The sequence below is a fragment of the Dermochelys coriacea genome, chromosome 8, assembly GCF_009764565.3.
Source record: "Dermochelys coriacea isolate rDerCor1 chromosome 8, rDerCor1.pri.v4, whole genome shotgun sequence".
NCBI lineage: Eukaryota > Metazoa > Chordata > Testudines > Dermochelyidae > Dermochelys > Dermochelys coriacea.
In genome coordinates this window covers 107,333,700-107,353,576 of record NC_050075.1, presented here as the reverse complement: position 1 = coordinate 107,353,576, position 19,877 = coordinate 107,333,700, and the positions used below count along the sequence as shown (strand labels likewise).

The window sequence follows — 19,877 nt, the reverse complement described above, 5'->3', positions numbered from 1 at the left end:
TCTGGTCCACTCTCCGCATTGGTACCTGTGGAGAGAACATGAAAGCGATTAGTTACCTGTGTCTGTGTTACTGGAACCCGGACTAGCTTGTCCGCTATGACCACTGGATCCTGCTTTCCAGGATACCGCCCCAGGCTGCAGGGGTGGCAGGCATTCCTTGTTCTCTGATGGATGACTTTGCATTCGGCTTGGTTCCCTGGGCCCAGCTTGTCAAGCCTTCCGGTTTGCTCCATATGACTGTCCTGTCCTCATTACTTAACATGCTGCCAGACTTCGTGCCACCCAGAGATCTTCTCAGCAGTGATTCTGTGTTTACTTCCAGGCCACTGACAATGGTGTCAGGCCTCGAGCTGGTTCCTGGGGGACCCCACTAGAAACACCCTTTGATGAGTTCTGTCAGCCAGCCAATTCTTTTCTTTAAGAACATGACAACAGCCAGACTGGGTCCCAATACCCATCTTCCGACAGGCTGATGCCAGGTGCCCCAGAGGGAAGGAACAGAACTGGGCAGTGATCCAGTGATCCATTCCCAGCTTCTGGCAGTCATTTATTTAATACGTATAAATCTAGTTTATTTTTTTCCACTTTCTTATATTAATCCAAACATTCTAGGCGCCAGCTTATAGGAGCACTACACACCAGAAGTGAGAGAGCAGCAGATTCTTGAAACCTTGGGTTCCCGCATGTTTCTAGAACATGGATTTTTATGGCACGTGTTGGGGAGGAGAAAGAGAAGTTAATTAGTTTTTAACCCATTTATCATGTGCTTTCTTGAAGGTGTATAGTGATAGTTTTTAATCCGAATTTCATGCGAAACATCTACAAAAGTCAAAATGTTCCATCTGTGCACTCACCTTCATCAGCCGGACTTGTCGTCTCAGCAAAGAATGGAACCCGATTTGTGTAGCAGAGCCTGCTTGCCATAAAGCCGTGCTGGCTGGCATTGATTACATCCCCATTCTTTATCAATTGAACCCAGACCCGCTTTTCTGTTGTTCTGCCTGGGACGGGGTCTCCTCCCAAACTGAACAAGCCTCTGGCCATGTCTGCCATGTGCTTTATAAGGTCCAGAAGCACTTGTGTCTCCAGACCAATGTGGATGCCTTGGGCCCAAAGCCACCCAGAAAGTTGGGGTTTCTGGCTGAGGACTCTGCCTCCCACTCAGACTCAGCGGGTGCACGTGGGAGACGTTGCTCTGACACCAGCATGGGTCCCAAATGCCTCTTTTGCATTATGCTGGCCCTGTGGGACACAGATCAGACTCCCCTCCCCTTAGCCTGGAGAAGGAGGAGGGGCCATGTTTTTCATTATCTGGGCAGCCCTCATTCCCACTGACTCTGTCTCAGTGGAGGGTCTGTCAGCAGCAGGAAGAAGCGCACTCTTGCTCCTTCCCAAGCTTTGAGCTGCCTGGGGGCCCGGTTCCTGGTGCAGCAGAGCCCCTCCTTCCATTCAGCAGTGCCTCCAAGGCCCCGGGCATGTTCCAGACCTGCCTTTCCTGTCCCCATGTGTCAGCAGGCCAGGGGCTCAGGACCGTACTGGAGGTGAGGCCACTCCAGGCCTTCCTCCTCTCTGGCCTGGTGATGCTCTCCATCCTAGTCTGTCAGTCTCTGGGATGGGGGCTGCTGGGGAGTCATGTGACTTCCAGGAAACCTCACCCAGAATCCAAGCGGATGCCAGCCTGCCGAAAGGGGGCAGGACTGGGGTGTGAGCTCCCAGAGAGAGTCCATGAGCCCAGGCTTGGAGCAGAGGGCCCAGCCCCTTTGCACTTTCTCCACCACACTTGATTCAAACAGGATGTCGCAGTTGGGCAGCAGGTGCCTGTTACTGCCTGGGCAGCCCCAAGAGCTTCTTCCTCGGCACTCAGGCTCTCCACATCTCCGGCCAAGTAGAGCGCTCCCATCGGACCAGACTGGCCCCCTACATCCATGGGAAGCTGGATCTAGGCAGATTGGATGAGCAGAATATCCCTTTGCTCAGCTGAATCCTGCAACCCTCGGCAATGCTGCTCCATGTGGGGCCTCCGTCCCAGCTCAGCAAGCAGCTCCCAGTGTGTCCTCCAGCCGTGGTGGGCACACACCTTCCTCCCCCATTGCTTGGGGCTTGGGCAGACCTTTCCCAGGTAGGTCAGAGAGTACTGAATGGGGATAACTCTCATTGCCTTCCCCAACTCTTGGTCCTGCTGGGCCACAGCTTCGTCTCCGGGGACTCCCCTCTAGCAGGAGCCAGGCTGCAATGGGAGGTGGAGCTACTCAACTTACAGGGCTGGAGGTTGACTGGCTGCTCCCATCTCTCAGCTGATCCCTGAGAGAGAAGCAATTTCACACAAGCCATCGGCAGCCTGGTCGCCCTTTCCATGGCATGAGTCTCAAAGCCTTTGTCCTTATGGGTATGGTGATTTCCCCTAAACTGGGTTTAGTAGGGGGCCCAGCTACTGGGCTCTGTAGGAACTGCTGCTGCCTTGGAGCTCAGCTACAAAGCCCATCCGGGCAGCTGCTCACGTCTCAGGCCTGCTCGCAAGGACCTATCGAGAAGTGGAGTTTCAGTTTGGCCCCTTGTGTTCTCACCACGGCTCCTGTGAGCCTCCTAGAAACACTTCTCCATCTCCACCCACAGAGCAGCTACCTCTGAGCAAGGAGCCCTTCCTGGAGGGGCCCCTGCCCAGGTGAGCTTCCCAGCTCCCACTGGCTTGTCCCCTCAAGAGCTGGCTGCTCGCTCCTTGTGCCCTACCCCATCCTCCAAAGGAAGCAGCTCTGCCTCATCTGACAAGCCAGGCCTGTGGCCACTGCACTAAGGGACAGCAAGACCACGGCTCTGCTCTCTGTGCAAAGTGCCCCCAGAGCCCTCTCCTGGACTCGGCTCGCTCCCATCGGCCTTGCCCCAAGGAGGACAGAGCCTCCTATGGCCACAGCTGTGAAGCTGCTTCCCAGGCCTCTGGCTGCAGCCTGCCTGCCTTCCTCCTCTGTTCTACGGCCTGCTGCTCCACTCTCTTCCTGGCCTGCACCCTTCCAGAGTGGCCCTCTTTGCCTGGCTCTTCTCTGGGGCTTTGGGCGCCAGCATGGCCGAAAGGTACGTCTACACACACCTCCTGGGTCAGCTGATTTGGGCTCAGGCTGTGGAGCTGAACAATGGCTGTGTAGATGGTCGGGCGCAGGCTGGAACGTGGGTGCTGGGACCACACAAAGGGGGTGTACTGCACGGGATGTGCATGGAAACACATGGATACTGCGCCTACATACGAGGAATATGATGGATCATCCAAATGTTACTGAGCTTTCTCCCGTGGCATTATGATACATGGCTGAGGTGGAGGCAGGTAAGTCAGCTGCCCCAAACCAGTGCAGAGAAATCTAGTTCCAGCAGCAGGCTGTGCTGTGGGCACACAGACCAGATAGATGGCTCTCATTCCTCGGGCCTGTGTCACTGGCCGACTCCTGTAGTGTCCGAGAGGTCAGTCTTCGCAGAGTGAAACGCTGGTCACAGCAGTAGGTCATGCGGGCAGGGAGCTGCCCATCAGCAGAGGCTGGTGTCCCAAATTGATGAGAACAGCTGCAGTGATGCTATGCTAGAAATAGGGGGTCTCTGTTCATGCTTCAGAGCACAAAACTTCCATGCCATCCTACAGAGAGGTTCAACTTCCTGCAAACATGGGCCGTTGGCCTGTCACGTAGGGGTGTCGGGCCAGCCAGCCCGCTGCTCTCATGCTGTCACCACAGCCGCTCTAGGGGAAGGGTCAGGGAACTACTTACTTTATTATTTTATGGTAGACGTCCCAGCCTTTCCCACTGCCCTGTGAGCAGACAGGGCCGCTGGCTGCCATGGGGCATGGAGAGCTGCATCCTGTTTGTCTATACACACCTGCATAATCAAACCCCCCCTCCCCCCCCGGTCACAGCTGTAGAAACAGCCCTGTTTGTGAGGAGCACAGCTCATGGCTGGCCTGTCACTCTGCTGGCTCAGGCCTGGTGATGCGCTGCAGATCCTGGGCCAGGGTGGAGCTTGTGAGAAGGGCGGGGGCAGTCTGTTGGGATCGTGGGTGGTGGGCTGCTTGCCAGTCTGCAGCATGCTGGGGGCTGGCATGATCCAGGGCAATGGGAATCGGGCTGCGGCAGGTGTCTAGGTCTGCGCCTGCCCCAGTAGCTGGGCATGCTGCTCAGTGAGAGGCTGGTCAAAGGCCCACCGGGGCAGAAGCTGGTTTCCTGGTTGGTGTTTGTTACTGGTAGCTTACCCCTACCCTCCGGCTATGTGCACAGGGCGTGGGCCCTGTCTGCTGGCCGGTGTTTCTCTGGACACCGAGAGCTGCAGCTGCTCTCCTCGGTGCTGCCGTGGCCAGGTTGGGAAGGATGGTCAGCTGCGCTGTCCGTGGTGCTGGTGGGCCGTGCTGGGCGCTAGCCAGGCCAGCAGAGTGCGTGTCCTCCAGGCTCCCTTGCAGGCTATGGAAATGGCATTCGAAGCTGCCCCTCTGCCTGGTCACTCCCTCCTGCTGTGGGAGGGCTCTGGGATCAGGGAATTCCTTGGCTTTTTCCCACTGGGCAGAGGCTCTGCCCTAGAGAGGGCTGGGCCCATGCCAGAGCAGCTTGGTTTGAATCCCTCCATTTCCCATTAACTGGCGACAGAAATCCCCTGCCTCTTCTCTGAAGGCCCGTGTCTTGGCGAGGGTGTCACAAGCCATCTGGCTGGAGGTGGCCTGGTATGCCAGGGCGTAGGACGCCCCTCCCACCAATGGGGGCGGCTGAACGGCAAACATCTGAGCCCACCAGTCAGCAGAAGGCCGAAGCTCCTCACGCTACAGAGCCACTTGCTGCTCAGGAGATGCCAGGCAGCCTAGAGCTGCTTCCCTTTCTCCAGTCCCCCCATTACCAAAGTGTAAGGGGGTGACGTATTCAGCCCTGGTGACCTGGAAGCAGGGCTGTTGCTCAGACCTGGTAAACTCCATTAGCCCCCCAAGGGGAAACCCCTCTCTTCGTAAGGAAAGGGGTGGCCGAAACCTGAGTGTTTCTACCGCCCCTGCTGAGCCGGGCTCTGCTCGGCCCTGGCAGCATCCCTCTGCCATGGGAAGAGAAGAGCTCTGTCCGTGTCCATGTGCCAGCAGCGTTCATGCAGAGTCCCGGGGCCGAGGGGAGCACTGGGATGGGCTCGATGGGTGTTTCCTGGGGGAAATGGGTTTTCCCCTTTCTGCCGTGGGAAAGCTGCTCTTCAGACTGGCTGCGTCAGGTAAGTGTGTGCCCAGTGGTGAGCTCTGGGTTCGCTCTGTCTGCTGGCTCTGCAGAGCGGGTTATTGTGGCTGTGTGTCTGCTTTGCAGGCTCTCAAAAGGAAGCCCGACTTGTTCCTGTGCAGCATCCTGGACGTCCAAGCAGTGTTCCAGTGCGGTGAGTAGCCTTGGCAGCCAGCCCCAAACCCTCTGGGGAACCGCTTCCCCCTTGTGGGGAGACTGCAGAGGGTTGGGGTGGGGGGTGTCCTGGGGAGGAGGGGTGGCTCTTCTGGCTGGTAACCCCGATGGTTTCTGCCTCTCAGGTGTCCTCTCCCTGAAGTTCCCTGAGGCCCTGACCGTCAAAGCCTCCTGTGGCTTTTTTGTGAGTGTTGTGGCTTCTCTCTGTGGCTGGTGCTGGTCGTGTGGCTGCACTGCAGGGGCCTGCTTTGGGGGAGCTGTTCCCCTGCAGTCCCCTGGGGGCCCCAGGCTGACAAGGCCCCATCCCTGGTATGGAGGAGGAAGGCTCAGATGACCAGGGCTCCTCTCCTGTTGCAGCTCTGGGACTTGGTGCCCTGAACCTAGCTGGGTCCCCTGCACCCTGGGGTTGGCTGCAGTAACCAGCTGGGCCCTGCCATGCAATGTTCTGTGCCCCTCCCTCATGGCTCTGCAGGAGCGGGCAGGGCACTGGGCATCCTGCTCCTTTGGGCATTGGGGCTTCTCTGGGTTCTGCTCCAAATTCACTGACCCTACTACGGAGGAGGGGCTAGAGGTGATGGGCTTGGGGGCGCCTAGGCAAATGACCGCCCCGTGCCCTGGGGGTGGGGGAATGGCGGCTCTCCGGGCTCACTGCTTGGGCGCTGCCTGAAGGGCTGGTCTCTGGGGCTGAGCTGCACTCCCCCTGTCCTGTTGCAGACGGAGCTGCTGCCTCGGTGTGGAGAAGTCCCCCCTGTGGGGCAGGTGGTGCATGAGAATGGCAAGCTGCTGCTGCAGGCTGTGCTGGAGGTAAGGGGGCAGGCCCCGGAGATGGAGGAGGGTTTGGGGCAGGGCCCCGGGGGCACAGCAGGAGTTGGGGGGCGGACCCTGGGGCACGTATTACCTGCCAACGTAGCTTTAGCAGGCCTTGGCCAAGCCTTGAGTCCTCCCTGCGTGGACCTGTGCCGGCTGGGTCTTCCCACTGCCACAGACGGGTCTGCATGTCCCTGGCAGCTCCTTGCACCCTGGGCAGTGTGTTCTTGGTGCTGCTACATCAGGGCTCCCCCCAGGAGGAGGGGCTCCGAAAATCGGGCCCTTGGCTGGTGATGCCAAGCCAGCGCTCTTCTGGCACGCGCTCAGCAGGGTCTGTGCTTCGCAGGGCATTGGGGGCCAGGCCTCCCGCAGCCTGATGGATCACTTTGCAGAGATCCTCTTCACCCTGAGCAAGCACTGCTTCAGCTACCTGAGCGTCTGGATGAAGGAGGCCATGCAGCAGGAGGGCTTCCCCTCGGCCCGCGTCAGCCCGGAGCAGAAGGACACCTTCAGCCAGCAGATCCTCAGGTGGGGCTGACCTGAGGAGCTCACAGCCCAGGCTGATCCCAGAGGGGAGGCACCCCTTGCAGGAGCAAACCTCTTCCCCCCCCCCCCCCCGCCCTCCAAGCTCTGCATGCCAGCTGACCCTGCCAGGGGAGCCCCCACAGCTCTGTGTGCTATCCAGCCCCGCAAGGGGAACCCCTGCCCCCCCCAGCTCTGCAAACCTGCTGGCCCCACAAGGGGAGCCCCCCCAGCTCTGCACAACTGGTGGCCCCACAAGGGGAGCCCCCCTGGCTTTGTGTGCCAGCTGGCCCCACAAGGGGAGCCCCTGCCCCCCAACTCTGCACACCAGCTGGCCCCACAAGGGACACCCCCAGCTTTGCATGCTGCCTCCGCCTGCTCTCCCTTTGGCTCTCCCGTGCCAGTGCTGGTGGTCGCGCGGGCAATGGCTGGCTGTGGGCCATGGGTGAGTATTGGCCGAGTCTGTCCCTTCTGTCTGGCTCATGCGTGTCCCTGTCTCCGTGTTAGCAGGGAGCGTGTGAACAAGAGGCGTGTGAAGGAGATGGTGAAGGAGTTCACCCTGCTGTGCCGGGGACTGCATGGTACAGAATACACAGCCGACTACTGAGAGCCCCGCCAGGAGAGCAGACGGATCGCCCAGGCCAGCTCTTCCCCGCACGGCAGCCCCCGTCCTCCCTGCCCCACTGCAGTCCGGCTCGTAGAATAACCCTCCACCTAGAAGTAACCCGCTCCGGATGCTGCTCAGCTACGATCTTCCGTTCCCCCAGCATGCTCCCCCCGGCAGGGGCTGGGAGCGGGCAGCAGCAGCTGCAGGACATGGTGGGGAGGCTGGACAGACGGACCTTGCACAGTGACTGCCCTTGCTGTGGCTCGGCTGCCAGCCCTTCCCGTGGGCAGCCATGGGCTGGAGTCCCTGCAGGAGGCTGCCCCCTCGCGTGTCCATGGTGGTGACCGTCCCGCATCAGGGGGCCTTGCCCTCTGGCCGTGTGTATATGGTTGGGGGGAGCCCTGCACCTAATTACAGTCAGGATATTTCTATGCTGTGGCCGTGCTTCTTCTGCTGTGCCTGGGGGAACCCCCCTGAGCCTCCCCTGTCCATACGGCACATGGCCAGCAGGGGGCACTCAGGCTGTAACCCAGGGGGAGAGGAGCTCAGCCCCCAGGGGTGCTGGGAGCTGCTGTCTGCCAGGGGTTTGGCTTGTTGCTTTGTGCAGCAGCCGCCCTTGACCTGCCGCTCTCTGAACAGGCTCTGGGCCCTGGGAGCCCAGGGAAAAGAGTGGCCAAGGGGAGCTGGCGTGAGGCTGGCATGGATGGGTGGAGGGGCTTTGCCCTAGCTGCAGCTTGGGAGCCCTGGCTAGCTGCCCCAGGGGAAGCACCAGGCCAGGCAGGGAGAGCTGGTGGCCGTGCTGCAGGCACTGGCCTAAAAACAGAACAACTAGTCAATGCATCTGACTGCAGCTTGGCGCTAGCCCAAGTGACCTGTAGCAGAGCAGGTGAAAGCTTGTCTGCTTGTCCGTCTGCTCTGGTGGGGGGAGGGCTCTCGCAGGGGCCGGGGCTGGAGTTTGTGTATGGCCCAGTGCCACCCAGGTCCCAGAGAGCCTTTCTCTTCACAGCTGCCCTGCGGCCCCTCTAAGCAGGGGAAGGGGCTGCCGCAGAATCGGCCCAACTTTCAGGGGTCCAGCGGCTCCTCGGGTCGCCCAGCTATACGTCAGCCCTGTGAGAGGTTGCTGCAGGGTGACCTGGGGTGGGCAGGGCCCTTCATCCCTAGGGCTACGGGCTCACCTGGCCTGCGCCAATGCAAGCCACGGAGTGAGCGAGAGCAGCCGCTTCTACCTCTCAGCTGGCCAAGCCTCCCGCCCCCAAGGCTTGAACCTCAGCTGAGCAGCCTGGCCGAGCTCCTAACCCTTCTTGTGCTTAGCGGGGTTTGGGGATGCTCAGTTCAGGGGTGGCTCTGGGCCTGGCACAAGCAGGGTGGGAACAGGTTGTGCTGGGGGTTTGTCAAGTGGGTCAGGGAGAGGCTGCCCTGTGGCATGGGGCCAGCTTTAATTTCCCCTGCAGGACTTAGCCTGCCACTGCATGATACTGTTGCATCAACCTTATCGGTTTCCTTTGATATGGGGCAAAGGCTGGAGCTGATGCATCTCCCCCCCCCCAGGTGTGGGGCAGCCCAGTGCCTGGGCCTGGTGGCTCCCTGCCCCCATGCCTCATCCCTAGCAGTGGGTCAGTGCGGTGGAGTGCAGCAGGATCAGGCTGGTGAAGAAAAGTACAGGGGCCAGGGTATGTTGAGACCCAGCTCTGGGTGGCAGGGCCCGAGCCTGGCCTAGGAACAGCCACAGCAGCCCCTATTCGAGCCACCCTAGCCCCAGCCCAAATGTGGGACGAGAGGCGCAAGCTGCTTTTCCAGCGCTGTGGGACCAGGCTGCCCCTGTGGCAACTGAGCCGTGCCACTGGCTTGCTGCTGCCACCAGGGCCCTGTTGGGGTTTGGCTCCCAGGCACCCCCGGGCAGGCCAGGGTGTGGATGGCTGATGTTCCTGCTACTTCCTGCACCATGCGCCCTGTGGTGCTGGGGCTGCAGGAGGGAGGTGTAGGAACAGCCCCAGGTTGACGGCTGGGCTGGGGCCAGCCTGCTCCAGCTCCTGGCAGCCTTTTCAGGCTCGTAGGGGGAGGAAATAGAGCCTGGGCTGGTTGAGTGGGGGGAAGCACCCCATGACTGTAGGAGCAGGTGGAGTCCTGCCCCTCCCTCCCGGCCTGACTCAGCTGTGTCTGGCATCCTGTGGGTCAGCAAGCCTGGCAGGAGCAAGTCAGCCACCCCCGATGTCATGGACAGGCTGGGGTGAGCCCTGCCCTGGTGCTCCTCATAGTGCCCATTCCTCAGGAGGAGCTGCCAGGGCAGCAGCTGGCTCATTGGCAAGCTACAGCCATCATGGTGCCAACCCCCAAAACCCTGGATCTGGGGGGTTGGTCTGTAGAGTGTAATCCCAGCTCTGCTGGTTCCTCTCAAACCTGACCTATAGCCCCTGCTCATGTCCCATTGTACCAGGCACTGTGCCCCTGGGTACAGGGCCATCCCCATGGGTGAGCCCCACATCTTTTATCCCCCAGGTTCCAGTAGCTCCTCCTCCCATCCCTTTGCAACACCTTCCTGGGCCAGCCCCCTGGGGCCAGGGCTCTGGGGCTAGGCCCTTTAGCCCCACCTCAGACTGCAGCCTCCAGCAAGCCTGGCTCTCTCTGTGGGTCCCCTCACACGGGTGCCCCCCAATGTCCCCTGCTCTCTTGCCTGCAGTGACTCTCTGAAGCCAGCCCAGGCAGTTTGCAGGGCCCTTGGGCACAGGCTCAGTGCCATCAAACTGCGTCTTTCCCCATCCAGAGGGCTCTTTGTCCCCCCCTCCTTCCAGCCACCCCCTAACCAGCTCACGGGGCCCCTTGCTCCTTGCCCTTCCCCATGCTAGAACGGGCTGGGCGGCCAGGTCACCAGTGGCGAAGTTCTGCAGTGTCCAGGCTGGAGGCAAGGTCACACTTGGCCCTGGGCAGCACACGGGACGCAGACACCCATTACTCATGAAACTCCCCCATTTCATCCCCCCCAGTGCCCCATGCACCGCGGCAGCAGGTGGGGCCCATGCAGGGCGGGCACCAGCCGAAGCCGACCCAGCCCTTGGCCTTATCGGTGCCATTCCTTGGGGATGCCTCCCACAGAGCCATGGGGGGGGGGGGAGTCTGTATCCTCACCCATCAGACCCTTGCCTCTTTTGGGGGGGGGTGGAGCATGTGGCAGCTAAACCATCAAATGCAGCTAATTTCCTAGCAACCCCATCCCAAAGCCCCTGTCATCAGCAGCTTGTGCCATGAGGAGCCCAGGCTGGAGGGCGGGGGGTGGGGGGGAGGTGCTTCCTCCAGTGCCTTTGGGACATAGCAGCGCATCCCTAGACAGGGGCTGCTGCTCTGGGGAGGGGAGCCCAGGATCTAGGAGCCAGTGTGTTTGGGGGCATCACAGAGTTAATGCACCTGCCTCTGCCCCACACACCTGAGAATCTCAGGCCCTAGGTGTGACCATGGGGGGCAGGGCCCTGAACCTCTATCAACAGCCCCTGTGCCCCCTGCACTGAGCTGGAAGGGCAGGGGTGAGTGAGGACACAGTTGGGCAGGTTAGCTGGGACCAGCGGGGCCTGAGTGCAAGGCAGAGAGCACCCCTGGTTAGCAGAAAGCAGCAATTCAGTGGCCCTGTGGGTCAGCCTGGAGCCCCACACGCTCTTCTGAGCCCTTCTGTGGCCCCAGCCAGGCGCTTCCCTGACTCCAGCAGCCCGCACTTCCCAACCCCCCGCCTTTGTTCTTGTTCCTGGGGAACCCGTGTCACCTGGCCGCCTCTGCTCTGCAAAGGGCTGCCTTCCAGAGAGGGCACCCCCAGGCGTTAGTTGGTAGGTACCCACCGTCTGGGCAACTGTCATCAGGGACTCTCCATGGAATGGGGTCAGGCCCAGCTAGGCATTAGTCGCACATGGCTCTCTGCAGCGTAAACAGTCTCCCCAGCCCTAGTTAACCATGCAGCTCTTAGGGGAAACTGAGGCACACACCGTAGTCATCCCAAAGGAAAAAACTCCCCCTCACAAAAGGTGAAAGTTCATGTTTGGGTGGCTCATTCATTCCAGGCAGCAGGTTAAACACAAACAAAAGGAAGTATTTCTTTACACAACGTCAACCTGTGGAACTGGTTGTCAGGGGATGTTGTAAAGGCCAAGACTATAACTGGATTAAAAAAACAACTAGATAAGTGAATGGCTATTAGCCAGGCTGGGCAGGGATGGTGTCCCTAGGCTCTGTCTGCCAGGAGCTGGGAATGGGCGACAGGGGATGGATCACTCGATGATTCCCTGTTCTGTTCATTCCCTCTGGGGCCCCTGGCAGTGGCCACTGTTCGCAGACAGGACACTGGGCTAGCTGGACCATTGGTCTGACCCAGTCCAGCCCTTCTTAGGGCCAGCATCCCTGGTGCCACGCCCTGTAATGTGCTGTGCCAGTGGCTGACAGGGCCCCTTGTGACCAGCGAGTGGGGCACACACAGCACAGGCCAGGATAAGGCCCCAAGCAGAGCTGGGGCTGTCAGTGTTGGGGGGGTCACATCCCTGGAGGTTTCATACCATGACATGTGCATTCCCAAGATTACCCTTTAATTCTTGGTGACCCCAGGGCACTCCTGGAGGGCTGGCCACCCTATGCAGCCCATCTCCATGTAAGGGGGCACACAGGTTTCCACCCAAGGCAAGAAGGGGTTAATGGACCACCTGAAGGCCCTGTTGGAGCAGGGGGCAGGAATATGGGCAGGGAGGAGGTGCGTGTGGGTGGCAGAGGCGGTGGGCCCAGGGCTGGCTGGGGAGGCCGGCCTGCTGGAGAGAAGCGAAGCGTTCAGGTAATTTCCTACCGGTTTTGGACAGGAAGGGGCAGAGCTGGGTCACTACGGCAGGGAAACTGAGGCTGAGTGACTCCACACACGGCCAGCAACACCCCATCCAGTGGGTCTGGGGGCAGGGGTGGAGCCAGAGGGGCTGCCAGGCAGGCTGGAGGAGCAGGCGAGCGAGGGGTGGTGCTGTGCTGGGCGGGAGTGTGACGGGCAGCCGGGCCCCAGGGCCGGGCGCTGGGGAGACAGGGGTTGTTACTGGTTCTGCCACTCATCCTGTGACCCTGGGCCAAGGCCCAGGCCTGTACCCCCACGAGAGGCCCAGCAACGCACCAGATGGTAGCAGGGCCTCCCCCTCACTTGGCTGGTCTGGCAGGTGCTGCTAAACCAGGGGCCAAGGCCACACCAGGAGCAAACTGCAGCAGCAGGCTTGTGGGCGGGTGTCAGCTCCACTCCCCCAACCCCTCAGTGCTGGCCTGGCTTCGCCTTCACAAACCTTTAACCCACAGACTGTGAGGAGCTCAGAGCCGCGGGCACACCCAGGGCAGGTGGCTGGCAGGAGAGGTGCCCATGTCTGCTCAGGCTAGATATAGTTTCCCCTGCCCCTGGAGCACCCGGGCCTGGCTCACACCCAGTCTAGGGCACCCCTGTGGAGGCAGAGAGTAGGGGACACGGCGCTCCCCCGCCAAGGGGGGCAGAACTGGGGCTCGTAGCAAAGTGCCCCTCTGCCCGCGGGCAGCCTATGAGCCGGGCTGCGGCAGTCAGGACACAAACAGACTGCTAGGGCTACGGCCCAGCACCCCTGCGAGCAGCCAGCAAACCCCCTGCGGGACGCGAATGTGGCAGCTGCACCCAGGCTCCCTCAGCCAGAGCGGGGGGGAGGAGAACACACAGGCCCCCCAGGGCACGTCCCATGGAGCCTCTGGCAGCAGCACCAGGCCTGTCCCGGCTTGGATGAGCTCCCTGGCGCTGCTGCTCCGGGCCAGGCCTGCCTTGGCACCGCCTCCTGCCTTCAGCCACAGCTGCCTTGGCCTCGCTGTCCTCAGGCTAGCACTGCAAGGGGAGCTGGGGGGACGTTGAGCTCCCCTACCTGCCCCCCAGCGGTAGGCAGGGGACCCAGGCTCAGGGCGGAGGCCAGGCCCTGCCCAGCCCAGGTCTTGCCCCTGGGAGCAGCCAGCTGGGGTAGCAAGGAGAGGAGGTCGCTCCCGTGTGCCCTCTGTCCAAGGCGGCCATGGAGGCTCGTGGGGGAGTGGACCAGAGGTGCCCGCCTGCCCTGCGGAGTCGCACCCCGAACACCATCGGGTTCTCTAAGTCACAGCTGTATCCAGGCCAGCGTCACCAGCAGCCCCAAGGATCCTGCACTCCCAAGTCTCCAATGCCAGGCCCCAGAGGGAGAGGGCCGCTGTTGGCATCGGCCCCAGGACTGAGCTGCAGAAGTCCTGCAGTGGTGTCTTGCAAGGTCAGGGTCACCCACAAGCCTCGTCTTCGTAGGCGATCGCAATCCCCCTCCGGCCCGGCACGGCCTTTGTCACGGGCGTCTGGCCCAGCTGCTGCTCCAAGCCCCGCCAACTGCGCGACTCCAGGAAGGAAGCTGGGAGCAAAGTGGGGGACGGGAGCCGTTAGTGGGAACCGGGCACAGGCCTGTGGGAGAGCTCCCAGTTGCTGCAGCCCGGGCTTCTCCCAGCAGGGGTGCTGTGGGGAGTGGGGCAGGCTGGGTGGGGTTCCGGATACTCCAGCCCCAGCAGGGGCGCTGTGGGGAGTGGGGCAGGCTGGGTGGGGTTCCGGATACTCCAGCCCCAGCAGGGGCGCTGTGGGGAGTGGGGCAGGCTGGGTGGGGTTCCGGATACTCCAGCCCCAGCAAGGGGCACTGTGGGCAGAGGTTTAGCATCACTTTATGGGTTGGAGAGGGTGGACGGGGGAGACACAGGGAGGGTAAATAAAGCAAAGTACAAACCCGCCGGGCTGATCTCGGCCAGCGCGAGCGCCGGGTTCCTGCAGGCCAGGGCAGAGCTGGAGGACGGGGCCGGGGAGCTGGAGAGCCCAGCCGCGCGCAGCTCCCCAGTGATCAGCGACACGTCGGGAACGTCGCCTTCTCCGGGGACCGTGTCTGGGAAGCCGACATGTGCACAGCCACCTGCCAGGGTGAGAGACATCAGAGAGCAGCCTCTGGGGGCAGCCAGACCCAAATCCACCCTAGCAGGCTGGGGCCCACATCCACAGCTACCCACACTGGGGTTACCCTGCATCTGGAGCCTCACACAGTCCAGCTCACCCAGTGAGTCAGGGTGGGAGCCGCGTGGCCACATAACCTGAGAACTGGGTATGGCAGGGCTCCCAGCTACTCCAGCCCCGGCCGCTCCCAGCAGGGCGTGCTGTGGGGAGCAGGACAGAGTGCTGGCTTGGGGGGAGCCCCAGCCCCAGCCTCTCCCAGCAGGGGGCGCTGCAATAGCTCCCGGTGGCTCTGGCGCTGCCCCCTTGGCACGGAGCCGGCCGGGTACCTGGCAGCAGGTCTCTGAAGTCAGTGACGTAGAGGCTGCTCCATTCCCGGGCCGGGTTGCAGGCCAGCTCCAGCTCGTAGGGTGTCACCACGGGCCGGTAGAAGTCCCTGGAGTCCAGCAGGGAGTTCTGGGGGCAGGCCACCAGCACGAACACGTCCACCTCCAGGAAGTTGGCCAGCTTGGCGGGGCTCAGCTTGCCCATGGCCAGGGTGTAGCTGCGCTTGCCGGCCCGGCTCAGGGTGCCCCTCAAGTGCTCCAGGACGGAGAGGTAGCCGGCCACGCCCAGCGTGCCCACCAGGATGCCCACCACGCGGGCGTCCCGCACCCGCTCCACCAGGTAGAGGCGCCGCAGCAGCGCCCGGTTGCTGTCGAGGCTCTCGCGCCGGCCGTGGCCCGTGGCCGGGTCGAAGGAGCTGAAGGGGCAGCGGTTCCAGCTCAGCATGAAGTTGGTGAGGGCCAGGCCCTCGGCGCCCACATAGAAGATGGCGTAGTCCTTCAGCCCGCGCTGCGCCTCCACTGCAAAGAGGCGCCCGAACTGCCGCACCAGCCCCGGGCCCTGCGGGCAGTCGGGGGCCTTGTCACTCGTCAGGCGGGAGAAGACGACGTGGGGGTACTCTGGACGCAGCAGCTGCTCCAGCTCACCTGGGGGGAAGGGGATGACAGGCTGAGCAGGCCCCACGCAGGCCAGCCCCATGCAGAGAGCCCGCCGGCCAGGGACAGGAGAGGGCTGCCAGGCAGGGGCATCGGCAGGCCTGTGTATGGGGGACCCAGGCTGGGGCAGCAGGGGCCCGTGGAGCTCAGGGGATCAGACAGGCTAGCCAGTCTGGTTTGGTTCCTGCTGCTGCTCTGACCTGTCCCCCCAGGCGAGAATCAGCGCTGCAGCGGGCACGCGACCCCCCAGGCGCGCTGTGACAATGCACCCCATACTCCCCACAGTGATAGGATGATGATGCATCTGGTACAACATCAGTCATGTGAGGGGTCTCCAGAAAAGTGATGATTTGCTGGATAGGATCACCCAATCCGTGGGCATGTGTCAGTTTTGTATCTGGAGTTACAAATATTGACTAGGGACCTGCACTTCAAATGGGCTCACCCTGGGTGACACCCACAGCCAGCCTGTCAGGTACAGCAAGGAAGAAGCTTGACTGTGTTGATGGCCTATCAGCAAAGCCAATGGACCATGGAAAAGCTTAGCCTTCCGGTGAACGTTTCAGCCAGCCAATGAGTAATGGCTGCTATGACCCAGCAAGGACATGTGACCAGACCACATGACCCTGAACTCCATTTTGGTACCTGTATTTTTCCACAAACTGAGCTGGGAACTTAGCTGGAAACAAAGGATTCCTGCCAAAGGGAGAGACTATATAAGGTGTGGAGTGAGATCATGATTGGTCTTCACTCCCCCACAACTCAACACCTGGAAGAAGCTTCAAAAGACAAAGGACTTGGAATGGGGGAGGGGAACCCAGGCTGCCCAGCAATTGCACTCTGTGCCTTAAGAATCTGCACGCCGGCTTGTCTCATCAGTCAGACTGAGAAGCAGCTAATTCAAGTGCCATCTATCTAGTACGTTAGGCTTAACTGCGGTTTTGTTTATTTGCTCGGTAATCTGCTTTTATCTGTTTGCTATCCCTTATAATCACTTACAATCTCTTTCTGTAGTTAATACACATGTTTTAAGTTTTATCTTAACCAGTGTGACTTTAAGTGAAGCATCTGGAAAATCTCAGCTTGGTTAACGCAGGCTTGTTGTGCATCTCTCGCCCTCATTGAGGGAACTATATTAACGAGCTTGCACTGTACAGATCTCTGTGCAGTGCAAGACGCTATAATACTGGGTTTATACTCCAGTAGGGGTGCAAGGCTGGGGAGCTGGGAAATTGGCTGGTGTCTCCTGTTTGTCCTCGAGTGGCTTAGGTAAAGCACTCAGGTAGCTCAGCTGGGTGTGTGGTGCCACCTGCTGTTGTGTTGGGTGATAACAGGGCCTGGAGAGGCTGGCTGAATCACCAGCAGAGCAGCACGAGAAGGGCCAGCCCAGCTGGATGATTTAGGGGGCACAGCGGCTCCCACAGCTCCCAGACTGCACCCTGGGGGTGACAACGCATCATGCACGGCCCACCCCGAATGCAGCTCTCACCTAGTGCGTGGGCGTAGACCACGTCACTCAGCACCACCACGTGGCTCTGGCGATCAGGGTAGAGCTCCCGGAAGGCCGTGGCGCAGCGCTCGGTGTCCAGGGGCTGCCGGCCAAACACGTGCAGCACCAGCAACTTCCTGCAGGGGCTGAGACACGCTGGGCCGTAGTGCACCACGGCTTCCGCCCCCACGTGCTCTGCGGCCACCTCGTCCACACAGCAGCTACCGGAGGAAGGGAAAGTGTCAGCCAGAGACACAGTGACCTTGGGGGGGCTGCAGGCAACACAGCACAGGAGGCTGCTCTCCTCTGCCCCCACCTCCTCCCACTGGGCCCTGCGCTCCGACACCGGGGTGCCCGGCCACTCTAGGCACAGTTGCAGCGGCCCAGCATCGCTTTGGGCAACCTCCCCGGAGCCTGCACTGGCCACAGCGGGAGAGGGGGGCTGGACAGCCCAGTAGCGAGCAACGCGCCCTGCTCCTCATGGAGCCTCCCAGGGGAAGGCAGAGGAGCGGGGATTCACAGGAGCCCCTCAAACCGACGGGGATGGCACTGGCAACCCATCAGTCAAATTAAGCCCAAAGCTGCTGTTGCTTATGGGGCGGGGTACAAGTCATGCCCCTCCCCGGAGGGGAGCAGCTGGTTGCTCACTGTAGTGGGACCTGGCACAGAATGATCACATGGGCGTGTTAACAGGACCCAGGGGGAGCAGCGAGAAAGCCAGAGGGGCCGCAGGACAGGATGAAAAATGGGTGCAGGGGGAGCCCTCTGCCCCAAGAGGAGGCAGGGGCCCAATTGAAGGGGGATGGGCCGTGCCACCTGGCAGCCCAAGGCTGGGCGCACAGCGGCTCCTGTCCTGGGGGGTAGCTTCTCACCTCCCATGGATCCAGCATGGGGGAAGGGCTGAGGCTGGAGCCCAACCTGATCCCAGGTTGGGGGGGGCCCCACACTGCCCCTCCGTGGCACCTACCTGCCGTACGACGTGTCCCCCAGGATATACATTTTGCTGCCGGTCGCCTCCTCCATCTTGGCTGCGACGGCGGCTGAATCTGCCAGGAGCTCGTCGGGGAACTGCAGGGCAACCTGCCAGCAGGGCCAGTGCAGGGAGACGTGGGTACATGCAAGGCCCAGCCCCCCCACATGGAGCCACTGCCGAGCCACGCTTAGGGCAGCCCCACCGAGCTGAACAGGAATCTCTGCAGCCAGTTGTGCCTGCCTGAGTCAGGGAGCCCAGGAGCCATTCAATTCTCTGTGACACCCCCTCGCCCCTGGGGTGCTGCTGCCTGCTCCACTGGCAGACTGGGGCACCAGGACAATCCCCAGCTCCCCAGGGAACCTGCCCCAGCGATCTGGAAAGGTGGAGCCAGGCTGAAGGGCGCGTGGGGCCAATCTCTATGGGAGGGTCACTAGCAGCGCCGGCTCGGTGTGGGCCTGCACCTGGGGGTGGAAGGTGGGTCTGACACCAGCGCGCTACCCAGGGGAGCTAAGGGACCATGGACAGGCCTGGGGGGGAGAACGTCCGAGCTCTCGACGCCAACTCACCCTGTGAAACCCGTTCGCTGTGACGAAGGCCACGGCTCGCTTCAGTTCGTAGTACTCATCGAGGGCCTCGGCAGGGGTCCTGCTGCTCGACTCCTTGACAGTCAGGGCCCTCTGGACCACCTCGGCCCCATCATTACTGAAGAGGGTCGCCATGGTTACCCCAGCATCACCTGCACCCACAGGCCGTGGGGAAGGAAGCTGGAGTATTTATCAGGGTTTGGCCACGCTCCGGAGGCTGCAGTGGCGAGGCTGTGATGGGTCAGTGCAGCCATTACAGTGCCGGGGAACCCCTCGGGTCAGTGTAGGTCCCCCGCCTCCCCTCCCACCAGCCTAGCACCGGCCACGCAGGGCTTAAGTCAGTTTCCCCACAGCGCTCACGCCCCCGAGCAACACTGCTGCTGAGTGTAGCCTGGCCTCAGTCTCTGCACCTGAGCGGCCGCTTGGCAAGGGTGTCGCCAGGCCCCACCTGGCCCCCGGGGAAAGGAGAGGGGCAGGAAAGCACTGGGCAGAGCTCCCCAGCTGGGACCAGCACACAGGGGCCCCCGCACTGACCTGGCTCCCAAGCCTGGGGCAGGGGACTCAGGGCCTTTCGCCCCTAGGGGGAGCCGACCCCGATCCAGCTCCAGGGGGGTGGTCTGGCTGGCTTGGGGGGGGTGTCGGAGGGACTGGCTGGCTCAGGGAGCCAGGTCGGGGGTGGGAGCTGGGGCGGGCTGGCTCGAGGAGAGCCGTGGGGGAGGAGCTGGGGGGCAGAGTGGGGGGCGGGGGGAGCTGGGGCGGGCTGGCTCGAGGAGAGCCGTGGGGGAGGGGCTGGGGGGGCAGAGTGGGGGGCGGGGGGGAGCCGTGGAGGGGCTGGGGGGGCAGAGTGGGGGGCGGGGGGGAGCCGTGGAGGAGGGGCTGGGGGGGCAGAGTGGGGGCGGGGGGGGAGCCGTGGAGGGGCTGGGGGGGCAGAGTGGGGGGCGGGGGGGAGCCGTGGAGGAGGGGCTGGGGGGGCAGAGTGGGGGGGCGGGGGGGGAGCCGTGGAGGAGGGGCTGGGGGGCAGAGTGGGGGGCGGGGGGGGGAGCTGGGGCGGGCTGGCTCGAGGAGAGCCGTGGGGGAGGGGCTGGGGGGGGCAGAGTGGGGGGCAGGGGGGAGCTGGGGCGGGCTGGCTCGGGGAGAGCCGTGGGGGAGGGGCGTGGGGGGCAGGGGGGAGCTGGGGCGGGCTGGCTCGGGGAGAGCCGTGGGGGAGGGGCTGGGGGGGCAGAGTGGGGGGCGGGGGTCTGGCTGCCTGAGAGGTCCCAGCGGGCTCCGGGAAGTAGCCCGGTGCCCAGGTCTGGCCGTCACTAGGGCCCAGAGTGAACAGCCCCCGTCCCACGGGGGGTCCCGGCCTCCCCCACTCACCAGCCTCCCCAGCACAAACACGTGGACTCGCTTCCAGGGCAAGGACAGAGCCAGCCAATGACGAGCCGGCATTGCCCCCCCGGAAATCCCGCCCCCAGATCCCGGAGCCAATCGCATCACGTGTGGGAGTAAGGCTGCGGCCGCAGCCAATGGGATGAGCTGGCACAGACGTGCGGTGAGGAAGGGGCTGGCGCGGAGCACTCTGGGCTTTGTA

General features: G+C 62.3%; 2 protein-coding genes across 2 annotated transcripts in view; one reads left to right on the top strand and one right to left on the bottom strand.

The window, feature by feature from the left end:
• The window catches only part of IPO13 (importin 13), a 41,574-nt gene extending 33,820 nt beyond the window's left edge, over positions 1-7,754 (top strand). Inside the window, exons 15-19 of the mRNA XM_043491316.1 lie at positions 5,301-5,367; positions 5,513-5,571; positions 6,102-6,191; positions 6,541-6,722; positions 7,224-7,754. Of these exons, the coding sequence (XP_043347251.1) occupies positions 5,301-5,367; positions 5,513-5,571; positions 6,102-6,191; positions 6,541-6,722; positions 7,224-7,323 (498 nt within the window). The 3' untranslated portion in view covers positions 7,324-7,754. The remainder of the gene's footprint in view (positions 1-5,300; positions 5,368-5,512; positions 5,572-6,101; positions 6,192-6,540; positions 6,723-7,223) is intronic.
• Positions 7,755-11,323: 3,569 nt separating this feature from the next.
• DPH2 (diphthamide biosynthesis 2) lies at positions 11,324-19,830 on the bottom strand. Its single transcript, XM_038413720.2, has 7 exons — positions 19,664-19,830; positions 18,287-18,456; positions 17,715-17,827; positions 16,748-16,968; positions 14,608-15,249; positions 14,064-14,243; positions 11,324-13,700 (listed from the first exon to the last, which is right to left on the bottom strand). The coding sequence occupies exons 2-7, from the start codon at positions 18,437-18,439 to the stop codon at positions 13,576-13,578; spliced, it is 1,434 nt and encodes a 477-aa protein (XP_038269648.1). The 5' UTR covers positions 18,440-18,456; positions 19,664-19,830; the 3' UTR covers positions 11,324-13,575.
• Between the last annotated feature and the right edge of the window lie 47 nt (positions 19,831-19,877).